Below are 21,041 nucleotides of genomic sequence, written 5' to 3' on the forward strand. Positions count from 1 at the left end.
GGGCAGAGAGAGAGGGAGACACAGAATCCAAAGCAAGTTCCAGGCTTTGAGCTGTCAGCACAGAGCCCTACTCGGGGCTTGAACTCACAAGCTGTGAGATCATGACCTGAGCCGAAGTCAGATGCTTAATCGACTTGAGCCACCCACGCGCTTCCACAAAGAACTTTAATAAATAGGTATACCTTTCCACTAGTGGTTAAGGTACCTCATGAGATAGTGAGGTCCCTCTCTCTGCTGAAAGGATTCAGAGGCACTGAATGAGGACCCGTTTACCCATTGTGTGAGTGACTGGATTAGATGCCCTCTAAGGTCTTGCACCTCTATGGGTTTATGACACCCCATCTCTACCTATGTAGGTGTTTGTTTATACTCCATAAGTTACCGTTTGGTCTGCTTATCTGGTTGGGTACCAGTTGTTCTAACCCCAACTACCAAAAGAGACTCCTGTCCTTTTTCATGGCACAGATGATGTTGAGATTTTATTTTTATTCATTTATTTATGTCCTATCTTATTTCACAGAGGATTTGAAGTAGATGTGATAAAAGCAACTAAAAATAATGATGAAATATTACCATTACGGAGTTGAAACTAGAGAAAATAGAACACAAATGTCTAGTCTTCTACATAGTTGCTGTAGTTGAGCTTCACATGTGGCTCTGAACTCTGGAGAATTGATATTTTGTCTCCCTGATATTCCAGTTCAGGAAAGAACTCTCGTGAATTGCACATGATAAAAGCCTAATAAGGCTTCAGAATAAGATGCTGACAAGTCAGGAGCTAATGGCTTCTGGAGGTGGTCCTGCTGTGTTGCCTTGTAGTTGTGAGGAGACGAGACCAGCAGAATACCAGATGAGACAGTGCAGAATAGGGTTAATATTTGTAATTGGGTGCTAGATAGAGGTTTTTACCTCAGAAATACTTGGTGCTTTCCATGTCTTCATTTGTATGAAAACCAGTAAAGAGTCTTGATTTGATTCTCTTAGTGGGGCAGAATTAGAACTAACTTAACTCAGGATCTCAAATTTGCCTGTAAGATCTCTGTTTTTAATGGACACAGGCTATTGAAATTCCTTTCTGAGGCAAGGCTGTCCTAATTATCACTTACTGTGATTCAGTTTTTCTCTTAAAAGAGATGCCCTATTGTTTAAGAGTTTGGCCTATTGGTGTCCACTTCTTTAAGGTAGATGAATCTGGGTTACCTTGGGGTGACTGTCCAATTCTGGAGTCGCTGCAGAGAAAGTGCTTGGTGCCTGCTGCAGCCCAGGAATGTGGAATGCAAGGTTTGACCCTTCGGACAAAGTCCTCTTTGTGTTCCATTTTTGCCCTTCATGTTCACACTTCTGTGGGGAGATTGAGTCTGATTATTTTCTCCAAAAGGACATGCCAAGTGTATGTGAGTTTTCTTCCCCCTAGAGTTTATAATGTATAACCATTTACAAATGGATTTGACCGGGGTGGGGGGAGGGGGGGAAGCCATGATTCACTGCCAGATTCATTGACAAAAGGCTTCAGTAACTTTTCTTTGAAACTTTCTCTCTCTAGTTGATGGTTGGCTTGCTCTCATGACCTTGCATTGCGTTACCATTTTATGCTTTTCAGAGCATGGAATATTGCCTTTAATCACATTGCTTCAGTTTGCAGTGGTGAGTCTCTTCTCCACACTTGCTTGGGAGGCAATGTGTAGTGTTGCCATGCAGGTTAGCCACCTGTTTAGGTTTTATAATCCAGTGAATGTAGTCCTGGTTGGACATTAGAATCATTTGGGGACAGCTAAAAAATGTACTTAGAAGCAGATTCTGCCTCAGACTGATAGAATTATATACTCTGAGGGTGGGGCCTAGCTATCAGTAGTTTTTTTTTTTTTTTTTTTTATTTTTTTTCAACGTCGTTTTTTATTTATTTTGGGACAGAGAGAGACAGAGCATGAACGGGGGAGGGGCAGAGAGAGAGGGAGACACAGAATCGGAAACAGGCTCCAGGCTCCGAGCCATCAGCCCAGAGCCTGACGCGGGGCTCGAACTCACGGACTGCGAGATCGTGACCTGGCTGAAGTCGGACGCTTAACCGACTGCGCCACCCAGGCGCCCCGCTATCAGTAGTTTTTAAAAGGACTGCAGAGGGGTGCCTGGCTGGCTCAGTCAGCAGAGCACGCGACTCTTGATCTTGGGTTGTGAGTTCAAGCCCGATGTGGGGTGTAGAGATTACTTAAAAATAAATAAAATCTTAAAAAAAAAAAACCAAAAACAAGACTGAAGATATTTCTAATGTATAATGTAATTGAAAAATTAAGAGAATACACCATTGAGGTGCCAGTTTCGGCTTTGGAATGAATAGGTGAAGAATCTTATTTGTTCATAACACTTTGAAAGGCATCAGGAGGTGAGACACATTGCCATTGGGTCTTCCTGGTATAATTACCTTTTCATAGACTTATATCCTATGTGTACTTCCCTGTGTCCCTACTGCTCTGATTGTAGGCCCCTTGGGTCAAGGACCATGTCTTTTTAACTACATTCTGAGTACTTAGCCCATAGTATGTATTTTTGAGATAACATTGGAACAAATAAAAGAAACTTTGAAGTTTTGGGAAGTTTCTAGAGATTCAAACTAGAATTGTTGCTGGCCTTCAGAAGTTAAACTTTAGCATCATGGCTCTCAGTTCTCATGTCTGACCACTGCATTTGGTCTCAGCTTTCTGGAGGGACCCTTCCTGGACTGTCTGAGTCCCTTTTGATTGTTTTGGGGAAACCCTAATGAGTTGGGGCATAGCCCTAAGGGGTTGTTTTACTTGACTTACTTGCCTCTTTTTTGTTTGTAGCCCAGTGCCTGTGAGCAGGTGTCATGGTTTCCAGAATGTACCACTGAAATTCCTGACACTCAGGAAATGAGTGATTGGATGGTTGTGGGAAAGGTAGGATTTCAGGAAAATACACCCTGAATTATTGGCACTTATCTCCTGACTTTTCTCCTTGAGTCTAGTATGTATACTCATAGTTTAAGAAAAATGTAAATCTGCCATTCTGGCAAGAGTAAAGCTGTGTCAAGATGGTGTGTCAAGGGCTTTACAGATATTCCCCTAGGAGATGTGACAGGGTTTTTTTCTCCTAGTCATTTAACTTGCAAGGCAGCACAAAATGCATAACTTCTGTCTTCCTCATGGATGCTTTTTCGAGTAGCTGATTATACATTTGTGTATATTCTGGTCACTGCTGGGCACTGTTCCAGGTAGATGAAAAGACACCGTCCCTGTCCTCAGAAAATAATGAGGGAGTTGTTACAGAGGGAATTTGTTTAATCTCCTTCTGGAAAATTGTAAGAATAAAGTAGATAGCCACCAAATCAGTATGGTCTGGAGAACAGTTCTCAAAGTGTAGGGCCCCCTGGGGATCTCCAAGACCCTTTCAGGGGCTCTGCAGGGTCACGGTTATTTTCGTAATGGTACTGGAAGGTTACTTGTCTTTTCACTCATTCTCTCATAAGTGTCCAGGGGAGTCTTCCAGAGGCTGCACCACAACCAATTGAATGTAAATGTAGAGAGGAGAATCTAGCCAGATATTAAGAGATTTGTAAAAATGGAAAATAGTGCCACTCATTAAAAGTTTTTTGGGGAAATATAGTTACTTTTCATAAATATGTTATGTTAACACAATGTATTGCTTTTTTACCCTGAATGATATTTTAACATTTTCTCAGTTTTAATTTCTAATAATGTTGATACGTATATATCCCCCACATAAACAAAAGCTCTTTGGGGTCCTCAGTGATTTTGAAGTGTGTAAAACCTGAGAACACCCAAGCCTGAGCATCGTTGGTTTAGAGGTAGCCTCACTCAGACCTGAGGTTGGATTTGACACCCACGTGAAGGTCTCTTGAACCCTTGTCTTCTCTGATGCTACCAGCTCCTACCTGGTGCCTGGTGTCCTACCTTTGTACCCATCATCGATCAGGAGGCTTCCTGGTTGAAGGAAGAACAGGCTTCTGTCATTTAGGGCGGTCCCCATCCGTCTGCCTCCATGCTCTGGGGGCAGACAGCTTGAACGTTTCCTTCCTGTTTGCTTTTCTCAGCCTCAGCGTTCATGAGTCTTATATCCATATGGTGCTCTAGTCAGAGCACCCAGGGGGCTGCTTCATCTCACAGCCATCTGGAGTGTAGCCAGAGGGATTTAAGGTTTTCTCTTTCCCTCCCCCCAGGGATTGATGTTCCTTGGCAGGCACTCAAGCCCCTTCTTGCTCTACTCACTTGGAACCCTCGTTTCTCCATTCATTCCCCTAAATGCAGTCACACGTGGTCATTATTGATTGTTTTCTTCTTTCTGTAGAGAAAGATGATTATTGAAGATGAGACAGAGTTTTGTGGGGAAGAGCTGCTTCACAGTGTGTTGCAGTGTAAGGTAAGGCCTGTGGCTAGAGCTGGGGTTGAAAACCTTTTGTGAGGGGATGTTCTGGGCTCTTCCAGTTCTTTTGAATTGGTTGTGGGGCCGAAGTTTAGCTGAGGTTTTTCCTGGAGATCAGATGTGTGTCTTGCTACATTTCTCTGAGATAGTATCCTTTTTCCTGGTTCCCTGCAGTAGTGGGCTGTCCCTGTGGTCAGTAGCCAGGAAAGGATTCACTTAACAACTCAGTGGGTCCGTTCTTTACCATCAGACCTGAATTCAAATCCTTGTTTTTCAGGGTTTTTTTTGTTGTGTGACCTTGGGCCAGTTGCTTTAGCTGCTCTGAGTTTGAGTTTCCTCATCTGTAAAATGGGGAGAGAATACTTTCCAGGATTGTTATGAGAATTAAATGAAATAATCCACGTGAAGCTCATGACACGCTGGGTGAATGTTAGTCTCTCCTTGATACTTTGGGAGTGATTTTGTGTCAGGAAGTACATTGCCTGGGGCAGAATGAGCCAGGGAACCTCTGAGGAAGAAATGGGTTGGAGAAGAAGTAATACCTCAGACCAGCCTCACTGAACTTATGTTTTTTGCCGGCAGAGGGTTGGGAATATCCTTAAGGTGACTGGAACTCAGGTGAAATGAGGCTTTTTGTTCCCCAGGGAAAAAATTGGGAGAAGGAAGAAGGGGTCTCCATCGTGCATTAGGTGCCATCAGAAAACACTGGTCTTGGTTTGTTTGCCCTCTCTGAGTGAGCTCAACATCAGAATTCTGGTCCCTGGAAAGTTGCTGTTGGAGTGGAGAAACAGATTTGCTCTAAGGATTTGTGATGCCAACAGGTGGCTTTCTGCATAGCCACAGGTGCCATTTATTAACCACTTACCATGCAGGGACATGCTTACATTTTCTCTTTTCCACTTAATAGGTGAGATAGTTGAGGGTCAGAGTGATTGAGCAACTTGTCTGGGGTCACACAACCGGTCATTTTAGAGCTGAGATGCAGCAGTATTCTACCTCCTCAGAGGGCTGAGTTGGGCTCCTCTAGCACTTGAGTCCCCTGTCCCATCCTGGAGGGTGATGCTCACCTGGAGGTTCTGATTGTCTCCGGGCAGAGTGTGTTTGATGTCCTGGATGGGGAGGAGATGCGGCGAGCTCGGACCCGGGCTAATCCCTACGAAATGATCCGTGGAGTCTTCTTCCTAAACAGGTTTGCGGACCTTCCCCTCCCCTGCCCTGATATGTACTGTTGCACATTTCATCTGAGCCTCAGCTTTCCATACATCTGGTGTACTGAGTTGCACTTTTCTGTCTTTGTTGCAGGGCGGCAATGAAGATGGCTAACATGGATTTTGTGTTTGATCGCATGTTTACAAATCCGCGGGACTCTTGTGGGGTGAGAACAAGATTCTGTGTGTGAATTTATAGCTTAAGCTTCAGCGGCCCAGAAATTGCCATTCGTGCAATGCTAGGAGAGTATTCCTGCTATGTGGTAGAGATAGATTTTGCTTGGAGCTCCTCAAATTAGGTCCCTCAGTGCTTCCTCTGGTCCCAGGGATGCTCCACAAGGCAGTTGTGTCTAGGGCTTGAGGCCCAGAGTTCCAGCCCCAAACTCTGCAGATCCTCCTGCCCACCCCAAGTGGAGGAGGGCAGGGCTTGTAGCAGTGGCAAAGGGACATCTCTGGGCCAAATTGGCAGTTGTGCTACCTACAGGCCTAGGGAGCAGGGAGGTGAGGCTATGAGATAGGGCGTGGGCCCTCCTCCTGCATCTGGTAAACACGTATTTATCCTACTATGTGCCAGGTACCAGGAATATAATTTTAAATGAGATAGATGTGATCCCTTCCCCCATGGCACTTAGGTTCCGGATGTTCTGGTGGATTTGAGAACTGGTAAGGGTGCAGGGTTGAGATGCTTGTAAAGCCTTTCTGAGCTCATTGGTGTGTGGAGGGCAGCTGCTGCCAGGGAGCTTTAGACTGCTGCCTTCCTACCATGGATGAGGTGGAGTGGTAAGGGTGAGTATGTAGTCCTTACAGTGAGCTTATTTTCCAAATTCAAATTTGTGATATCGTCTGACTTGAGTGCTGTTGCTGGTGTGAGAAGGGAGTGCTCTGGCAAATGTGATGTGAGTGTTGAATGAAATGTGGGCATCTGGGTCCTTTCACTGGTCTATTTAAAATCAGTATCACGTCTGAAAATCTAGGCTGTGTTTTTCAGTGAGGGGTCGCGGGGGGCAGGAAGTACAGAACGTCCATCGCAACTAGTGTCACTTAAGTTCATCCCTTCTTTGGGGCTCGTCTGCCTCATCTCTGGAATTAGTCCTACTAACCTGCCAGAGGGTTGGACCAAAGGCCCTTAAGATTTGTTCCACATCTAAGATCTGTGATTTCAGATGTGGCCACTTTCCCTTTCTGCCTTTCTGAACCAGCTTTGCGTGGGATCATATAATTATTAGATTTTGGCCCTTCTCAAGAAGTGGTAGAGCAGAATGATTTTCTACTCTGCTACATCTCATTTATCTGAACCCAGACACACAATAATTATAGAGAAAGAAAAAAGGAAATTTCATTCTGGCATTCCCTTTAGGGTTTCAAAGCATTTTTGCCTGGTCCTAGAAAGTTAGTTCTCTTTGACAGTGAAGGGTCAGCAGCCAGCTGTTCCCAAACCTGTTTCTGCTTCACACTCTGTCCTTCCAGTAGGCCCCATGATTATCCACCCGCTAAAGGAACTTATCTTCCAAGTTTTTTAGTGTTTCAGCTCCACCTCCCTTACTGCTTCCCTCAGTGCTGGCAAAACTGGCATGTAGACCCCTCCAGCCTGTAGTCATTTCTCTCTCCCAGGTCTCCCTCCCTGTTTGCCAGGACCAGCAGGCAGCACAAAAGGGCTCTTGGAATTAGCATCTTGAGAAAATTAGGTTGATATAATGTTGGTTTAATTTTCTGAGTTCCAAATGATTTCCTTTAAACCCCTGCCTGGCAGAGGAGCTCTGTCAAGCTGATGGGAAGTCACAGCATCATTTTGGGCTTTTGAATGTAAACGCCTCCAGCAGCTGGTATCTGGTTATTGTCTTTTGCTGTCAGGAAAATGAAGTAGGCGCCAGGGTTGTACCATTCAGGTCAAGGGTGGAGATGTTAGTTACATAGGAAAAGACAACTGTGTTTGTAACGCTTCAGGCAGCTTCTTGACCTGAATTGATTGTTAGTGGCCACGGAGAATTGCCCTTTCTGAGATGTTTCTCTACACTCTGCTATAAAAAGGGATTTCTCTCCAGCCCCTAGTGTTTTCTTCTCTCTTTTCATCTCTGTTTTCCCCTGAGGACCAGAGTGATAGCCAAGCCCAGTAGTCTTGGTGTGTTTTTCAGGCGAGCAGAGACACTCCAGAGCAATCCCCAGCAGAGATGGGAGTGGCTGAAGGTCCAGACACACACTGGGTTTGCTAGAATCTCAGTGGCTCTGGGATCACACAAACTTTAGAATAAGAGCATGGAGAACTTGAAGCTTAGATAGGTGTGAGGAGGTTGGAGGTGGGAAGCAGAGGGGACGGTGAATTTTTTTACTGGGTTTCTGGTTCTGTGGGTTGTGGTAAAAGGAGAAAAGAGACTAGGTAGGGAAACAAATTGTAAATATGAATTGGAAGAGATAAGGGAAAGAAGAGAGTTTAAGATTCTTTGGGTATATGCTAGCACGTTATGTGCAGGCTCTGTGTGCCTGGGGGTATTGCTGAGGTAGTAAACGTTGTGTAGCCTCAGGAGACAAAAATTGAATGTAGATCTGTAAGTTTCAGTGCTATCTTAGAGGAAATTAGATAGCACTTATAAAGTGCCTACTGAGTGTGGAGTACTGCACTAGGCATTGGAAAAGGAAAAAGATGGGAAAAGACAAGAGTTTTGACTCCAAGGAAGTTGATCAGTTGAATGTTGTGTCATCTTACATTTAGTATTTACAGTTTATAAAGATCTTTGACATATGATACTTTAATCCTACAACAGCCTTGAGAAATTAGTTACATTAATCCCAGTTTACAGTTGAGGGAATGTGAGTTTAGAGACATAAATCTTATGCTTGCCCTTAACTGCGCAGCCAGTAAGTGGCAGAGGTGAGAACTCCAGCTGTCCTTTCTATGAAAAGACCTTCTGGCCATGACCTGTGAGGTCTTGAAATCACAGATGGAGATCATACTTAAGTGCTCTTTTTGGAGGTGAGATTCTTTGACCGATTCATTTTCCTTCCTCTGCCTGGTCTTCCTTTGGGCCAGTGGCTCACCTGGAGAGCCTAGAGCCTGGGGTTAGGGCATAGCCAGTGATGAGAAACATTGTTTTTCCTCTTTCCAGTGTGTGCAGGCCTTAAACTTGTGACCCCTGCCTCATTACCACTGGGCTGCCTAGAAAATGCTACATAATGTTCTCAGCAAATGCCGTTAGGCCTTTTTTGTATGTGTGCAAGTGAATATAATCCAAAAATATGAATAATTGATGGCTCAGAAAGGAAGAATACTGAGGCAGATTGGTGGGAAAGAAGAGAAAGAACTGATACATCTCAGCATGCCTGGGTGGGCTTATCTTAGGATGATGAAGTTTATTTTTAGCTAACGTCCAGAGACTTCTTCAACTGTTTTGGTTAAGCAGGATAGCTATCATCAGAGGCTAGGCCCTTTTCACCCAGAAAGTGACTAGATTGTGAACATTAGTATTTTCCATTTCTTTCTTACAGCTCTTTCCCTGAAAGCTTTCTGATCTTTATCTAGCAGTTACAGAACTCTGGATAAGTACTCAGCCAAGACAAACCTATGGAGAGGGAAGGCTGAGCTGCCTAAGCTCCTTCTAGCTGGATGTTCCTCAGGGTCCTCTAGTTACCTGCTCTAGAGCTCAACCTCTTGTTGTCACCAGTGTGCAGGTGGTATATCCCCTCTGCCTTGGAGCCAGGTGTGTAAAAGATAAACACAATATGGGCCAGTACTGGTTCAGCATAAATTTCAGATTAAGGGTTAAAAGCTACTGGAGGGTTAAAAACTATAATCCAGTAAAAATTCAAATACTTGTTGTAATTTAGTTATTCCTAAGGTGTGGGCGGGTACCCTGGGGGCTGCCTGGAAGCTCCACGCCAGTGTCTCGTTCCCCCTCTGCCTTGTCAGCCTCCAGCTCTGCACTGCCCCGTACTTCTGGCTAGCAGAGGGGCAAAGGCAGGAGAAGGGAGTGCGTAAAAGGAGGAGACTCAAAGCACTGTGATATATTGGACTGGATCTTGGAACAAAACAAGGACTCTGGGGAAATATGAATCAAGTTGAATTTAGTTAATAGCAGTGCACCAGTGTTGGTTTCTTAATTTTGACAGATTTTGTAAGATGCTGACAGAATTGGAATCTGGATGAAGGGTATATGAGAACTCTGTCTTTGCAACTTTTTTGTAAATCTAAAATTATTCCAAGATAAAAAGTTAATTGGAGAAAAATAGGGAGACCCAAGAAGGAAGGGGAGAAGGGAAGCAAAGGCTATGGTTTGGAAAGGTAGGCCCTGTGACCAGGAGGGAGACATGTTAGAGCCTCTCAGACTTTGTTTTTGTTTGTTCTCTTAATGTTTTTTATTTATTGTTGAGAGAGAGAGAGAGAGAGGCAAAGAGAGAGGGAGACCCAATCTGGAGCAGGCTTCAGGCTCTGAGCTGTCAGCACAGAACCCAACTCGGGGCTCGAAGTCACAAACTGTGAGATCATGACCTGAGCCGAAGTCGGACACTCAACCGACTAAGCCACCCAGGAACCCTGAGCCTCTCAGACTTTGGATAGGAAGACCGGAGTCCAGCAGTCAGGCCAGCTGGATTCTGATTGAGCTTTGTTGCACACAGGCTATGAACAGGTTGCTTTGTGTCTTGGTGTCTTTTTTCCCTGTCTGTAAGTGGGGGATACAGCATCTATTCTGCTCAATGGGACTCTTAGAGTCAGGATATGGTAAGGAAAGGACTCAGAAATAAAAACGAATACTCAGATTCCCATTAAGATGTTTTTATTAGGAGTCTGAGCCAGGCCATGTAGTTGAAAGGCATTAGGGGTATTTTGAAGCACGGATGGGCAACTCCAGGGGGTGATGATCACAGAGGATACATATCCTGGGTGTCGTGGCCCTGGCGGGACTTCTGCACTCCGCTTGCTGAAAGGCTCGTTTTACCTCCCTGCATTCTCCTTCCTGTTGCCCGTTGAGCCAGACTTTTTCCCTTCCTCCCCTGTCCTCCACTTACCTTTGCAGAAACCACTGGTAAAGGACCGGGAAGCTGAGCTTCTGTACTTTGCTGACGTCTGCGCAGGCCCAGGCGGTTTCTCTGAGTATGTGCTGTGGAGGAAGAAGTGGCATGCGAAGGGCTTTGGAATGACTCTGAAGGGCCCAAATGACTTCAAGCTGGAGGACTTCTACTCGGCCTCCAGTGAGCTCTTCGAACCCTACTATGGTAGGAATATGGAGGAGGGTGACGGGCTTTGAGAGAGTCCTCTGTGGGGACTTTAGGTCAGATGCAGTTATTATCCACTTGGCATGCTTTCTTTCCTAGGTCTCTCAGCCTGGGGTTTCCAGTCCTTGTCCTGAAGATCTCCGTTCCCTCTAGACGTTCCCTTTTTACCCCAGGCCTGTAGGATATAGGTTAAACACTCCACTAGGCAAACTCTCATCAAAACCATATTAATTCCCCTTTTCTTCTCTTGTGGTGACAGGAGATAATGAAACTGCCTGATCTCCAGCTGAGAAATGACAGGGTTATTAACAAATACAAACTCCATGCCCATCTCCAGCCTGTGCACGGGGTGTGGAATTCACTGGATAACGGACAGCTCAGCAGCCCCACAGCAGTCCCCTCCACTCTTTCTTGATTGTTGTGATTTAGCAGAAAGTCCCAAGTTCTTTCTTAACAGTTCTTATTTAAAAGTGGATGTTGGTTCCTAAATATAGGTGCTTTAAACACAACTTGAGTCTTGAAGAGGAAGGCCCTCTACTTCAATTGATGACTCTTGGCTGGACAACTCTTTTTGAATTCTGCTTTATCACAACAGGCCCTGTTTTTGCCTCTTGTTTTTGCCACTGTAAGGCAGCCTTGCAGGATGGATTCTGCATTGAGTTGCTCCTCACAGGGCCTTTTCTCCGGGTCCTTGAGGAGAACCTGTGTTCACAGTCCCAGAGAGCTTGTGTCCCGGCTCCTAGGATCCACAGGGCAGATGAGCTAAATGTGAATCTTGTGTCCTGCCAGGTGAGGGTGGCATCGATGGAGATGGGGATATTACCCGCCCAGAGAACATCACTGCTTTTCGGAATTTTGTCCTGGATAACACAGATCGCAAGGGTGTCCACTTTCTGATGGCTGATGGGGTAGGTGATCTGTTCTCCATAGAGCGATGCTTTAGGGATTTATCATGTTAGAAGCTTGAGAGTTGCTTTTGTTTTGTTTTATTTTATTTGGTCCTTTTGGCTGCCCTAGAAAATGGTAGTTCACTATTCAGATAGTAGGGATATATGATGCATTTTTTAATTCTTTTTGCACATATTTTCAATGATAACTTTGTCAATGCTGTGATTTTGTGGACACCTTTGCTTAGAGCAAGTGGACCTTCTGAGCTCACTTCTTCGAAGGACCTCGGTTGGCTGTGAGAAATGGTAGGGGAGAACCATGACTAAGATGGATTACGCAAAACTGACTGGAAAGAACATTTCCATCGTTGGTCACCTGGGTGTGGCTCCTGGTAGAGGCTGTCCTTACATGACCATACCTAAGCCTCTGGATGGGCTGAAGATGACCACATAACCAAAGGCAGTGGCTCAGGGGAATCCACCGGAAGCCCTGTCAGTGATTGGGCTGAAGTGAATATTCAAGGAACCTTGTTCTTCGGGCAGCTGCTTGAGGCACAGAGGGGAGCCCACTGTAGCTTTCTCACCTGGAAATCTGATGCTGCAGGTAGTCTTTTTTTGAGGAAGCCACCACTCACTAAGAGGAAAGACAGAATGTGGCAGTTGCTCCAGGGTCACATGGCTAGAATTGAGAAGAGCCTCTGGAGCTCCTTGGGTGGCCTCTCAAGCAGTAACGATGTGGAAAGGTGAAGGAGTGTGTAGGATGTCAGCATAGGCTCTGAGATGCCTTGGCTTTCCACAGCACCGTGCATGGCAGGGAACAGCAGATAGGCTTGGGGGAGAAGAGGGAGGGGCTGCACCAGCTGAGCAGATGTGGGGGCCTGATAGTGCTTGGGGGGCTGTTGTTGCATTGTGGCAGCTAGAGCACAAACTCAAGGATTGTCTTTCTGTTTAGGCATTGGAGCCTGATGACTTGGGATATTTATTTATTTAATTGACCCTGTGAACAGGCATGCATTTTGAGAAACATCTACAAATCTGGAGGACATTGTTAAACAATTTCTGATTCTGAGTCATTTAGCTATTACCTTTGTAGGACTGAGGCAGGGAGACCTGGCCTGGCTGGTGCCAGCTTAACAGTCATCAGCATCCTTTACATTTTAAGAAAGTTATTGTTAAAACAACAACAACAACACACATACAATTTACCATCTCAGCCATTAAAAAAATTTTTTAAGTTTTTAATTTTAATTTTTTTATTTGAGAGAGAGTGCAAACAGGGCAGAGGGCGGGGGAGAGAGAGAGAGAGAGAGAGAGAGAGAGAGAGAGAATATATCCCAAGCAGGCTCCATGTTCAGCATGGAACACAATGCAGGGCCTGATCCCACGACCCTGGGATCATGATCTGAGCCAAAATCAAGAGTTGGACTCTCAACTGACTGAGCCACCCAGGCGCCCCCCCCCCCCCCATTGCAACCATTTTTAAGTTCAGTAGTGTTGAGTATGTTCAAATTTTTGTGAAACAGATTTCCATGCTTTTTTCCTTTTTGTGAAATTGAAACTCTGTAGTCATTAAACAACTCTCCTCTCCCCCCTCCTCCAACTCCTAGCCTCGTTTACTTCTGTGTGAGCTTGGCTCTCTGCTCCCTGCTGGTATCTCACAGAGAGGGAGACCACTCCAGGGGTGGCAAGGCACATTCTTTGAACAAACACCCTGGCCAGAGACCCTGCCAGCTAGAGGGAGAGGCTCCAAGGTCTTGAGACAGGAAGGGGGTTTTGGTTAGCAGAGAGCGAGATTACTGTGACTGTCAGTTGTGTTAACTTTTCACCTATCACCATCCTGGGGCCTGAACAGTGGCTAAGCCCAGGCAGAGTATTCACAGCACTCTCAGGGTCTTGGACTGACCAGGGCATTCTGTTTCCTATCTTGTAGTTGGCCTGTGACCAGCCAGTATTTTGCCCCCGGGTTCCCAAATGGGTTTTAAAATTTTCTGGACCATCTCCTTGGAAAAGTAGTCTTGGTTGTATCTCCTGGGAGTGATGGAGCAGAAGAGTGGCCCTGTGCTAGGAGTCAGGCCTGGGTCCTGGTACTGGCTCCGTCTGCGAGGAGCCATATGACTGTGCAAAATAATTTAAACGCTGAGCTGTATTTTTTATCAGTCTGATGGTGGAAATCAATGGAAATGCTTCAGGAAATCTTTTTTTTTTTTTTTTTTTTTTAATTTTTTTTTTCAACGTTTATTTATTTTTGGGACAGAGAGAGACAGAGCATGAACGGGGGAGGGGCAGAGAGAGAGGGAGACACAGAATCGGAAACAGGCTCCAGGCTCTGAGCCATCAGCCCAGAGCCCGACGCGGGGCTCGAACTCCCAGACCGCGAGATCGTGACCTGGCTGAAGTCGGACGCCTAACCGACTGCGCCACCCAGGCGCCCCAACGCTTCAGGAAATCTTAACGAAGATGTAGTAGGGATGAGCGAGGTCCTCATCACTACTCTTTCCTACTCCCGATTCTTATACTCTCATTTCAGGGTTTCTCAGTGGAGGGACAGGAGAACCTGCAAGAGATCCTCAGCAAGCAGCTGTTGCTCTGTCAGTTCCTCATGGCGCTGTCTGTTGTCCGAACAGGTAACGCTTCCTCAGGTGTCTCCCCAGCCTGGGGTCCGCTAGAGGCCCTGTTTGGACACGAGCACGTATGGGATTTTGGAGTAAGAAAAAAAAAAAAACCTGCTTAAATCAGGTGTCAGTTGGCTAAATGAGGAATTTAGGGAAGTTAGTGCAATAGAATCCCCCAGAGTCCCCTCTAAAACTGAGACTACCCCTTAAATTGCCTCTTTTAATGGACCCGAGCGCTGGGTCCCTGGCTTTGTCACATTTACTCCTTCAGACTACCTTACCACTGGGTAAGAGCCCACTGACGGCTGTTGGTGTCTTCACTCTAATCTAGGAGGCCACTTCATCTGTAAAACCTTTGACCTGTTCACACCGTTCAGCGTGGGGCTCATCTACCTGCTGTACTGCTGCTTTGAACGAGTGTGTCTCTTTAAGCCGATTACCAGCCGTCCTGCCAACTCTGAGAGGTAAAGCCTTCCTCTCCATTCTAATCAGACTAGTTGCCTAAATGTTAGAACAGAAAAGTGCAGCTCTCTGGCATAACTACTCAAGCTCGTACTCAAGCTACATTAAAACCCTGATTTTAAGGAAGTGATTAGAGCCAAGAGGAGTCAAGATTTGGATCTTACTGGTTCTGTGGTGTGTCAGTGCAACTTCTGCCTCCTTCTCCACAAGCCTTATTCCTCACACTTAGGTCGGGGATCCTTGGCTTGGTCCAGGAAAGAGAGAGTGAAAAGGGCACCTATGGGCTGGGCCAGGGCAGGAGGGCCACCAACCAGAGGCACTATTGGCATCCTAGTTGGGACACAGTGCTCATGCATGACGTGAGAGAAGACGTGGCCAGTCTGAATTGCTAGGTGGCTTGTTAAAAACACAGATTTCTGGGCCCTGTTCCTGGGGAGTCTGATTGACAAGGTCTGTAATTTAACAGACTCCCTAGTGACAGTGATACAGCCAGCCTGACACCGGGCAGTTGGGAACCACTGCCACAGAGAGTAGAAATATAGCCCAACATAAAAAGGAAGGAATCGAATTGAACTTTTGCAGCACAGAATTGGTACTGTTCTTTGTGCACAGACTTAAGATTCTTTAGCTTTATGACTCAGCAAGGAGTTTGGGGAGGAGGAATGTGGGGGAGAAGCCCTTGCTCAGTGGAGTGACAGGGTATCTTCTGCCAGGTATGTGGTGTGCAAGGGCCTGAAGGTGGGCATAGATGACGTGCGTGATTACCTCTTCTCAGTCAATATTAAACTCAACCAGCTGCGGAACACTGATTCTGATGTCAACCTTGTGGTCCCCTTGGAGGTAATCAAGGGAGACCATGAATTTACTGACTACATGATACGGTCCAATGAGAGGTAAGCAAACCCAGTGTTTTTTGCTGATACCACTGTAGTTATCAAGGAAGACCAGAGATTGAAGGACTGAATGGCTCTTAGTATCACTTTGTCGATTCCCAAACATTGGTAACTAGGATTGGTGTGCTTGTTCCAGGACTCTCTGGGACGTGGGGGACCTTGGGGACCCTTGTCCTACTCCCATGCCCTGTCCCTAGGGTGGCCAGTGGGAACCTGGTTGGTGTTGCCCTGCCCATGGGAGCCTGAATATGATAGTGGAAGCTGATAGAGCGCAACCGTGCCCGGTCCCTGGAGGCAGGAGTAACTCTATTTGCTTCTGTTTGTGAAAAGCCATCATGGTTGTTGCCTTGTGAAACTCCCTGTTTGGAAACAGGAGATGGCTAGAAAGCAAATATGCAACATGCTTTGGAAATTTCTGGTAATAAAACTTTTTTGCCAGTTCATGAATTCTTTAGATGCATGATCTGAATGCTGGGGTTTTTTTGTTGTTGTTTGTTTGTTTTAAGCCTTTTTTTGGTTTCTGCCCCCTTCGTGTTATTGGTAATAATTTAAAGTTGACAGTTGACTCAGTTTTCTAAGGGAAAACTTGGAGAAAAATTTTTTGAGGTAAGTTGGAGAGTTGTATAGTAACAGTGAATCAGTAGAAGTGCTTTCTCACAGGGCCAAACAGTTGTTGGTGTCATTTCTAAGGGTATAATCCTGTCTCCCATGGAAGTTTGAAGGTATAGGTGGCCCTGGAGAATCACCGAAGGATAGAAAGTCTTTACCCATTTGCCCACCATCCTGCAGTGTTTTAACTTTGCACAGTACTGCCACATCAGCGCTTTCATCTTGATGGTAATGCTAGGCACCACGGTGGAGAAGATACTAAGCTTCGGCATGTTATACATGAGGAAAGGTCCGGGAACTGGTCTAGAGTCAGCAACGCCAGGGCTTTGTAACATTTCTGTTTGCTGAACCGTGCTCCCATCTGCTATGAATGTGTGTGGATGCACGGCGGAACTGGACTCTGCAGTGCTCCCGATAGTGCAGTGTTTAAGCAGTCCTACAATGAATCAGTTTGCTTTTTTTTTTTTTAAAGATTGGTGGATAATTCCATAATTGAAATGCAGATCTTATGTGTATTTTTGACAAATGCATATCTTCATATAGCCTACATTCCTATTAAGATTAAAAAAAAAAAATTAACCTCAGGAAATTTCTTTGCGCCCCTACCTAGTCAACCTGGAAGTAACCACTCTTCTGATTTTTATCTTAGGCTGATTTTGCCCGTTCTAGAACTTAGTGTAAGTGGAATCATATATACATACACACTTATGTGTCTGTTTTTTGTTTTATTTGTCTTTTTTCCTTACCATAACATTTTTGAGATTCTCTCATGTGGTGTTAGTTTGTTCCTCTTTATTGCTGAATAGTATTCCATTGTATGGGCATACCAAATTTATTCTTCTGTTAATGGACACTTTATTTCCAGTTTGGGGCTATTCTGAATAAAGCTGCTAAAACATTCTTGTACAGCGATTTTGGTGGACAAATGTTTTCACCTTTCTTAGATAAATACCCAAGAGTGGAAATTGTAGGTCATAGGTTAGATGAGTACTTTTTAATGCCATACAGTTTTCTCAAGTGCTTATATGAGTTTATACTCCCTGTAGCAGAGTGTGAGAATTCTGATTGTTCTACATCTTTGCCAACATTTGGTATTGTTAGTCTTTTTCATTTTAGCTATTCTGGTGGGGGGTTCTATTTGTGTGTGTGTGTGTGTGTGTGTGTGTGTGTGTGTATAGTTAATTAAGTATCTGTGTTAGTTTCAGGTGTACAACATAGTGATTCAGCATTTATATACATATATGAAATGGTAACTACGATAAGTCTAGTTACCATCTGTTACCATATAAAGTTGTTACGATATTGTTAACTATATTCCCTGTGCTATATGTTACATTCCCGTCTCTCATTTATTTAACTGGAAGATTGTACCACTTGCACCACTTAATCTCCTTCACCTATTTTGTCCATTCCCCCTCCACTCTTTCCCTCCTGGCAACCATCAGTTGGTTCTCTGTGAGTCTGTTTCTGTTTTATTTGTTAATTTGTTTTGTGTTTTAGATTCTACATATAAGTGTTTTTGTCTTTTTCTTTCTTATTTTGACTTATTTCACATAGCATAATATCCTCTAGATCCATCCGTATTGTTGGAAATAGTAAGATTTCATTCTTTTTTGTGGCCAAGTAATATTCCATTGTATATATACATTTTATTTGTCCATTCATCTGTTGAACATTCAGATTGCTTCCACATTTTGGCTACTATAAATAATGGTGTGATGAATCTAGGGGGACATATGTCTTTTCAAATTAGTGTTTTTGTTTTCTTTTGATAAATACCTGGAAGAATTGCTGGACTGTGGTAGTTTTATACCTTTAATTTTCTGAGAAAATGCTATACTGTGTTCCATAGTGGCTGTACCAATTAACATTCCTACCATCACTGCACAAGGGTTCTCTACTCCACATCCTCTCTAGCACTTGTTATTTCTTGTCTTTTTTGGGGGAGGGGGGTTGGTTTTCAGTTTCTTTTTTTTTTTTTTTAACTTGTTTTATTTTTTATTCTTGATAATAGTTCTGTGAAGTGATAGCTCATTGTGGTTTGGATTTGTATTTCTGTGGTGACTAATGACGTTGAACCTCTTTTCATGTGTTTATTGGCTGTTGAACATGTGACTCATGATCTCACGGTTTGTGGGATCAAGCCACACTCTCAGTGCGGAGCCTTCTTGGGATTCTCTCTCTCCCTCTTTCTTATCCCTTTCCTCACTTTCTCAAAGTAAATAAATAAACTTTTTTTAAAAAGTTGGTTTTTTTTTGTTTGTTTGGTTTTTTTTCTTTGTGAGAGCACAAGCTGGGGAAAGAGAGAGAATCCCAAGCAGGCTCCATGCTCAGCATGGAGGCTGACATGGGACTCAATCCCATAGCCCTAGGATCATGACCTGAGCAAAATCAAGAGTCAGACGCTCAACTGACTGAGTCACCCAGGTGCCCCTCTTTTTATTAAATTGTAATATATTTTCTATTTTCTATATTTTGAATACAAGTCTGATTTCAAATATGTGTGTTGTGAATATTTTGTCCTAATGTGTACATGCCTATTCATTTTCTTTTTTTTTAAAAAATTTTTTTTTTTTTTCAACGTTTTTTATTTATTTTTGGGACAGAGAGAGACAGAGCATGAACAGGGGAGGGGCAGAGAGAGAGGGAGACACAGAATCGGAAACAGGCTCCAGGCTCTGAGCCATCAGCCCAGAGCCTGACGCGGGGCTCGAACTCGCGGACTGCGAGATCGTGACCTGGCTGAAGTCGGACGCTTAACCGACTGCGCCACCCAGGCGCCCCCTATTCATTTTCTTAATGGTATATTTTGATAAACAGAAGTTAAAAAAAGTTTTTTTAAGTTTATTTATTTTGAGAGAGAATATAAGTAGGGGAGTGCCAGAGAGAGAGAGAGAGAGAGAGAGAGAGAGAGAGAGAGAGAGAGAATCCCAAGCAGGCTCTGTACAGAGCCTGCTGACAGCACAAAGCCCGTTGCAGGGCTCAAACTCACCCAGGTGCCCCCTACTTTGACCCTTTTTATTTGTTTATTTTTGAGAGAGAGTGCAAACAGGGGAGGGCAGAGAGAGAGAGAGAGACACACACACACACACACACTCCGAAGCAGGCTCTGAGAGAGAGAGAGAGAGACACACACACACACTCTCTCTCTCTCTCTCTCTCTCTCTCTCCGAAGCAGGCTCTAGGCCCTGAGCTGTCAGCACAGAGCCGACCGTGGGGTGGGGCTTGAACCCACAAACCATGAGATTGTGACGTGAGCTGAAGTTGAAGGTTTAACCAACTGAGCTACCCAGGTGCCTCTATTTTTAAAATGTGTAATTCTGGGGCACCTGGGTGGCTCAGTCGGTTAAGTGTCTGACTTCAGCTCAGGTCATGATCTCACAGTTTGTGGGTTTGAGCCCCACGTCGGGCTCTGTGCTGACAGCTCGGAGCCTGGAGCCTATTTCAGATTTTGTCTCCCTCTCTCTGCCCCTCCCATGCTCACTCCCTGTCTCTGTGTCTCTCAAAAATGAATAAATGTTAAAAAAAAAAATGTATAATTCACTGGCATTAAATACATTCACATTGTTGTGCAACCATCATCACTGTATATTTCCAGAATGTTTTAATCATCCAAAACAGAAATTCTGTACCCATTAAACAATAACTCCCCATTTCTCCCACCTTGAAGCTCGATGAATTTGCCTGTTCTAGGTACCTCATATAAGTGAAATCATAACGATATTTGTTCTTTTGTGTCTGGCTTATTTCACTTTGCATAATGTTTTTAAGGTTTATATCATGTTGTAGCATGTGTCAGAATTCCATTCCTCGTAGGGCTAAATAATATTCCATATATATATATGTATACATATATACATATATATATATATATACACACATATATATACACACACACACACCACATTTTGTTTACCCATTCATCTGTTGTTGGATATTTGGATTGTCCCCACATTTTAGCTCCTGTGCATAATAGTGCTTTGAATATTGGTGTGCAAGTAACTGAGCCCCTGCTTTCAGTATGGTAATTGTGCTTAAAATGGTGCAGCTACAACTGCCATACTATTTTTTACAACACTTGACCTACTTCACGTTACCAACAGTCATGCTCAAGGGTTCCAGTTTCTCCACATTCTCACCAACACCCGTTGTTGTCTGTCTGTTTTTGTTTCTGTTTTTGTTTTTTTGGATAATAGCCCTCCTAATGGGTGTGAGGTGGTGTCTCATTGTAGTTTTGACTTTTGATATTGAGTATATTTTCGTATCGGGCTGTTTGTGTATCTTTGGAGAAATGCCTATTCTAGTCCTTTGCCTATTTTTAAATTGGTGTTTTTCATTGTCAAATGGTAGGATTCTTTATTAATATTCTGGATATTAATCCCTCATCAGATATATGATTTGAAAATATTTTCTCTCATTATGTGTTTTTTTTCCTGCATTGATTGTGTCCTTCAGTGCACAGATTTTAATTTGATGTGGTTCAATTTCTTTTTTTTCTTTGATTGTTTATGGTTTTGGTGTAATATTCAGGAAATCATTGCTGAATCCAGCATCATGAAACTTTTCACTGTGCTTTTTTCGAAGTGTTTTATACTTTTAGCTCTTATCTTTAGGTCTTTGACCCATTTTGAGTTAATTTTTGTAGATGTTATAAAGTAAGGGTCCAACTTCATACATTTGCATGTAGACAACCAGTTTTCCCAGCGCCATTTGTTGAAAAGACTATTCTTTCCTCATGAAATGGTTTTGGTACCCTTGTTGAAAATCATT

The 21,041-nt window shown here is 44.0% G+C and overlaps 1 protein-coding gene across 5 annotated transcripts in view; it reads left to right on the forward strand.

The window, feature by feature from the left end:
* Window positions 1-21,041, forward strand: part of CMTR1 (cap methyltransferase 1) — a 50,424-nt gene that overhangs the window by 13,748 nt on the left and 15,635 nt on the right. For 3 of the 5 annotated variants that reach the window (XM_043591284.1, XM_043591285.1, XM_043591283.1), the window contains 9 exons: window positions 2,820-2,912; window positions 4,321-4,392; window positions 5,490-5,584; window positions 5,698-5,770; window positions 10,610-10,808; window positions 11,598-11,716; window positions 14,223-14,319; window positions 14,639-14,771; window positions 15,483-15,662. In XM_043591284.1, coding sequence (XP_043447219.1) covers window positions 2,820-2,912; window positions 4,321-4,392; window positions 5,490-5,584; window positions 5,698-5,770; window positions 10,610-10,808; window positions 11,598-11,716; window positions 14,223-14,319; window positions 14,639-14,771; window positions 15,483-15,662 — 1,061 coding nt within the window. The remainder of the gene's footprint in view (window positions 1-2,819; window positions 2,913-4,320; window positions 4,393-5,489; window positions 5,585-5,697; window positions 5,771-10,609; window positions 10,809-11,597; window positions 11,717-14,222; window positions 14,320-14,638; window positions 14,772-15,482; window positions 15,663-21,041) is intronic. The other 2 variants (XM_043591287.1, XM_043591288.1) reach the window with 2 other exon arrangements.

This window comes from Prionailurus bengalensis, chromosome B2 (genome assembly GCF_016509475.1).
Source record: "Prionailurus bengalensis isolate Pbe53 chromosome B2, Fcat_Pben_1.1_paternal_pri, whole genome shotgun sequence".
NCBI classification, from domain to species: Eukaryota; Metazoa; Chordata; class Mammalia; order Carnivora; family Felidae; genus Prionailurus; species Prionailurus bengalensis.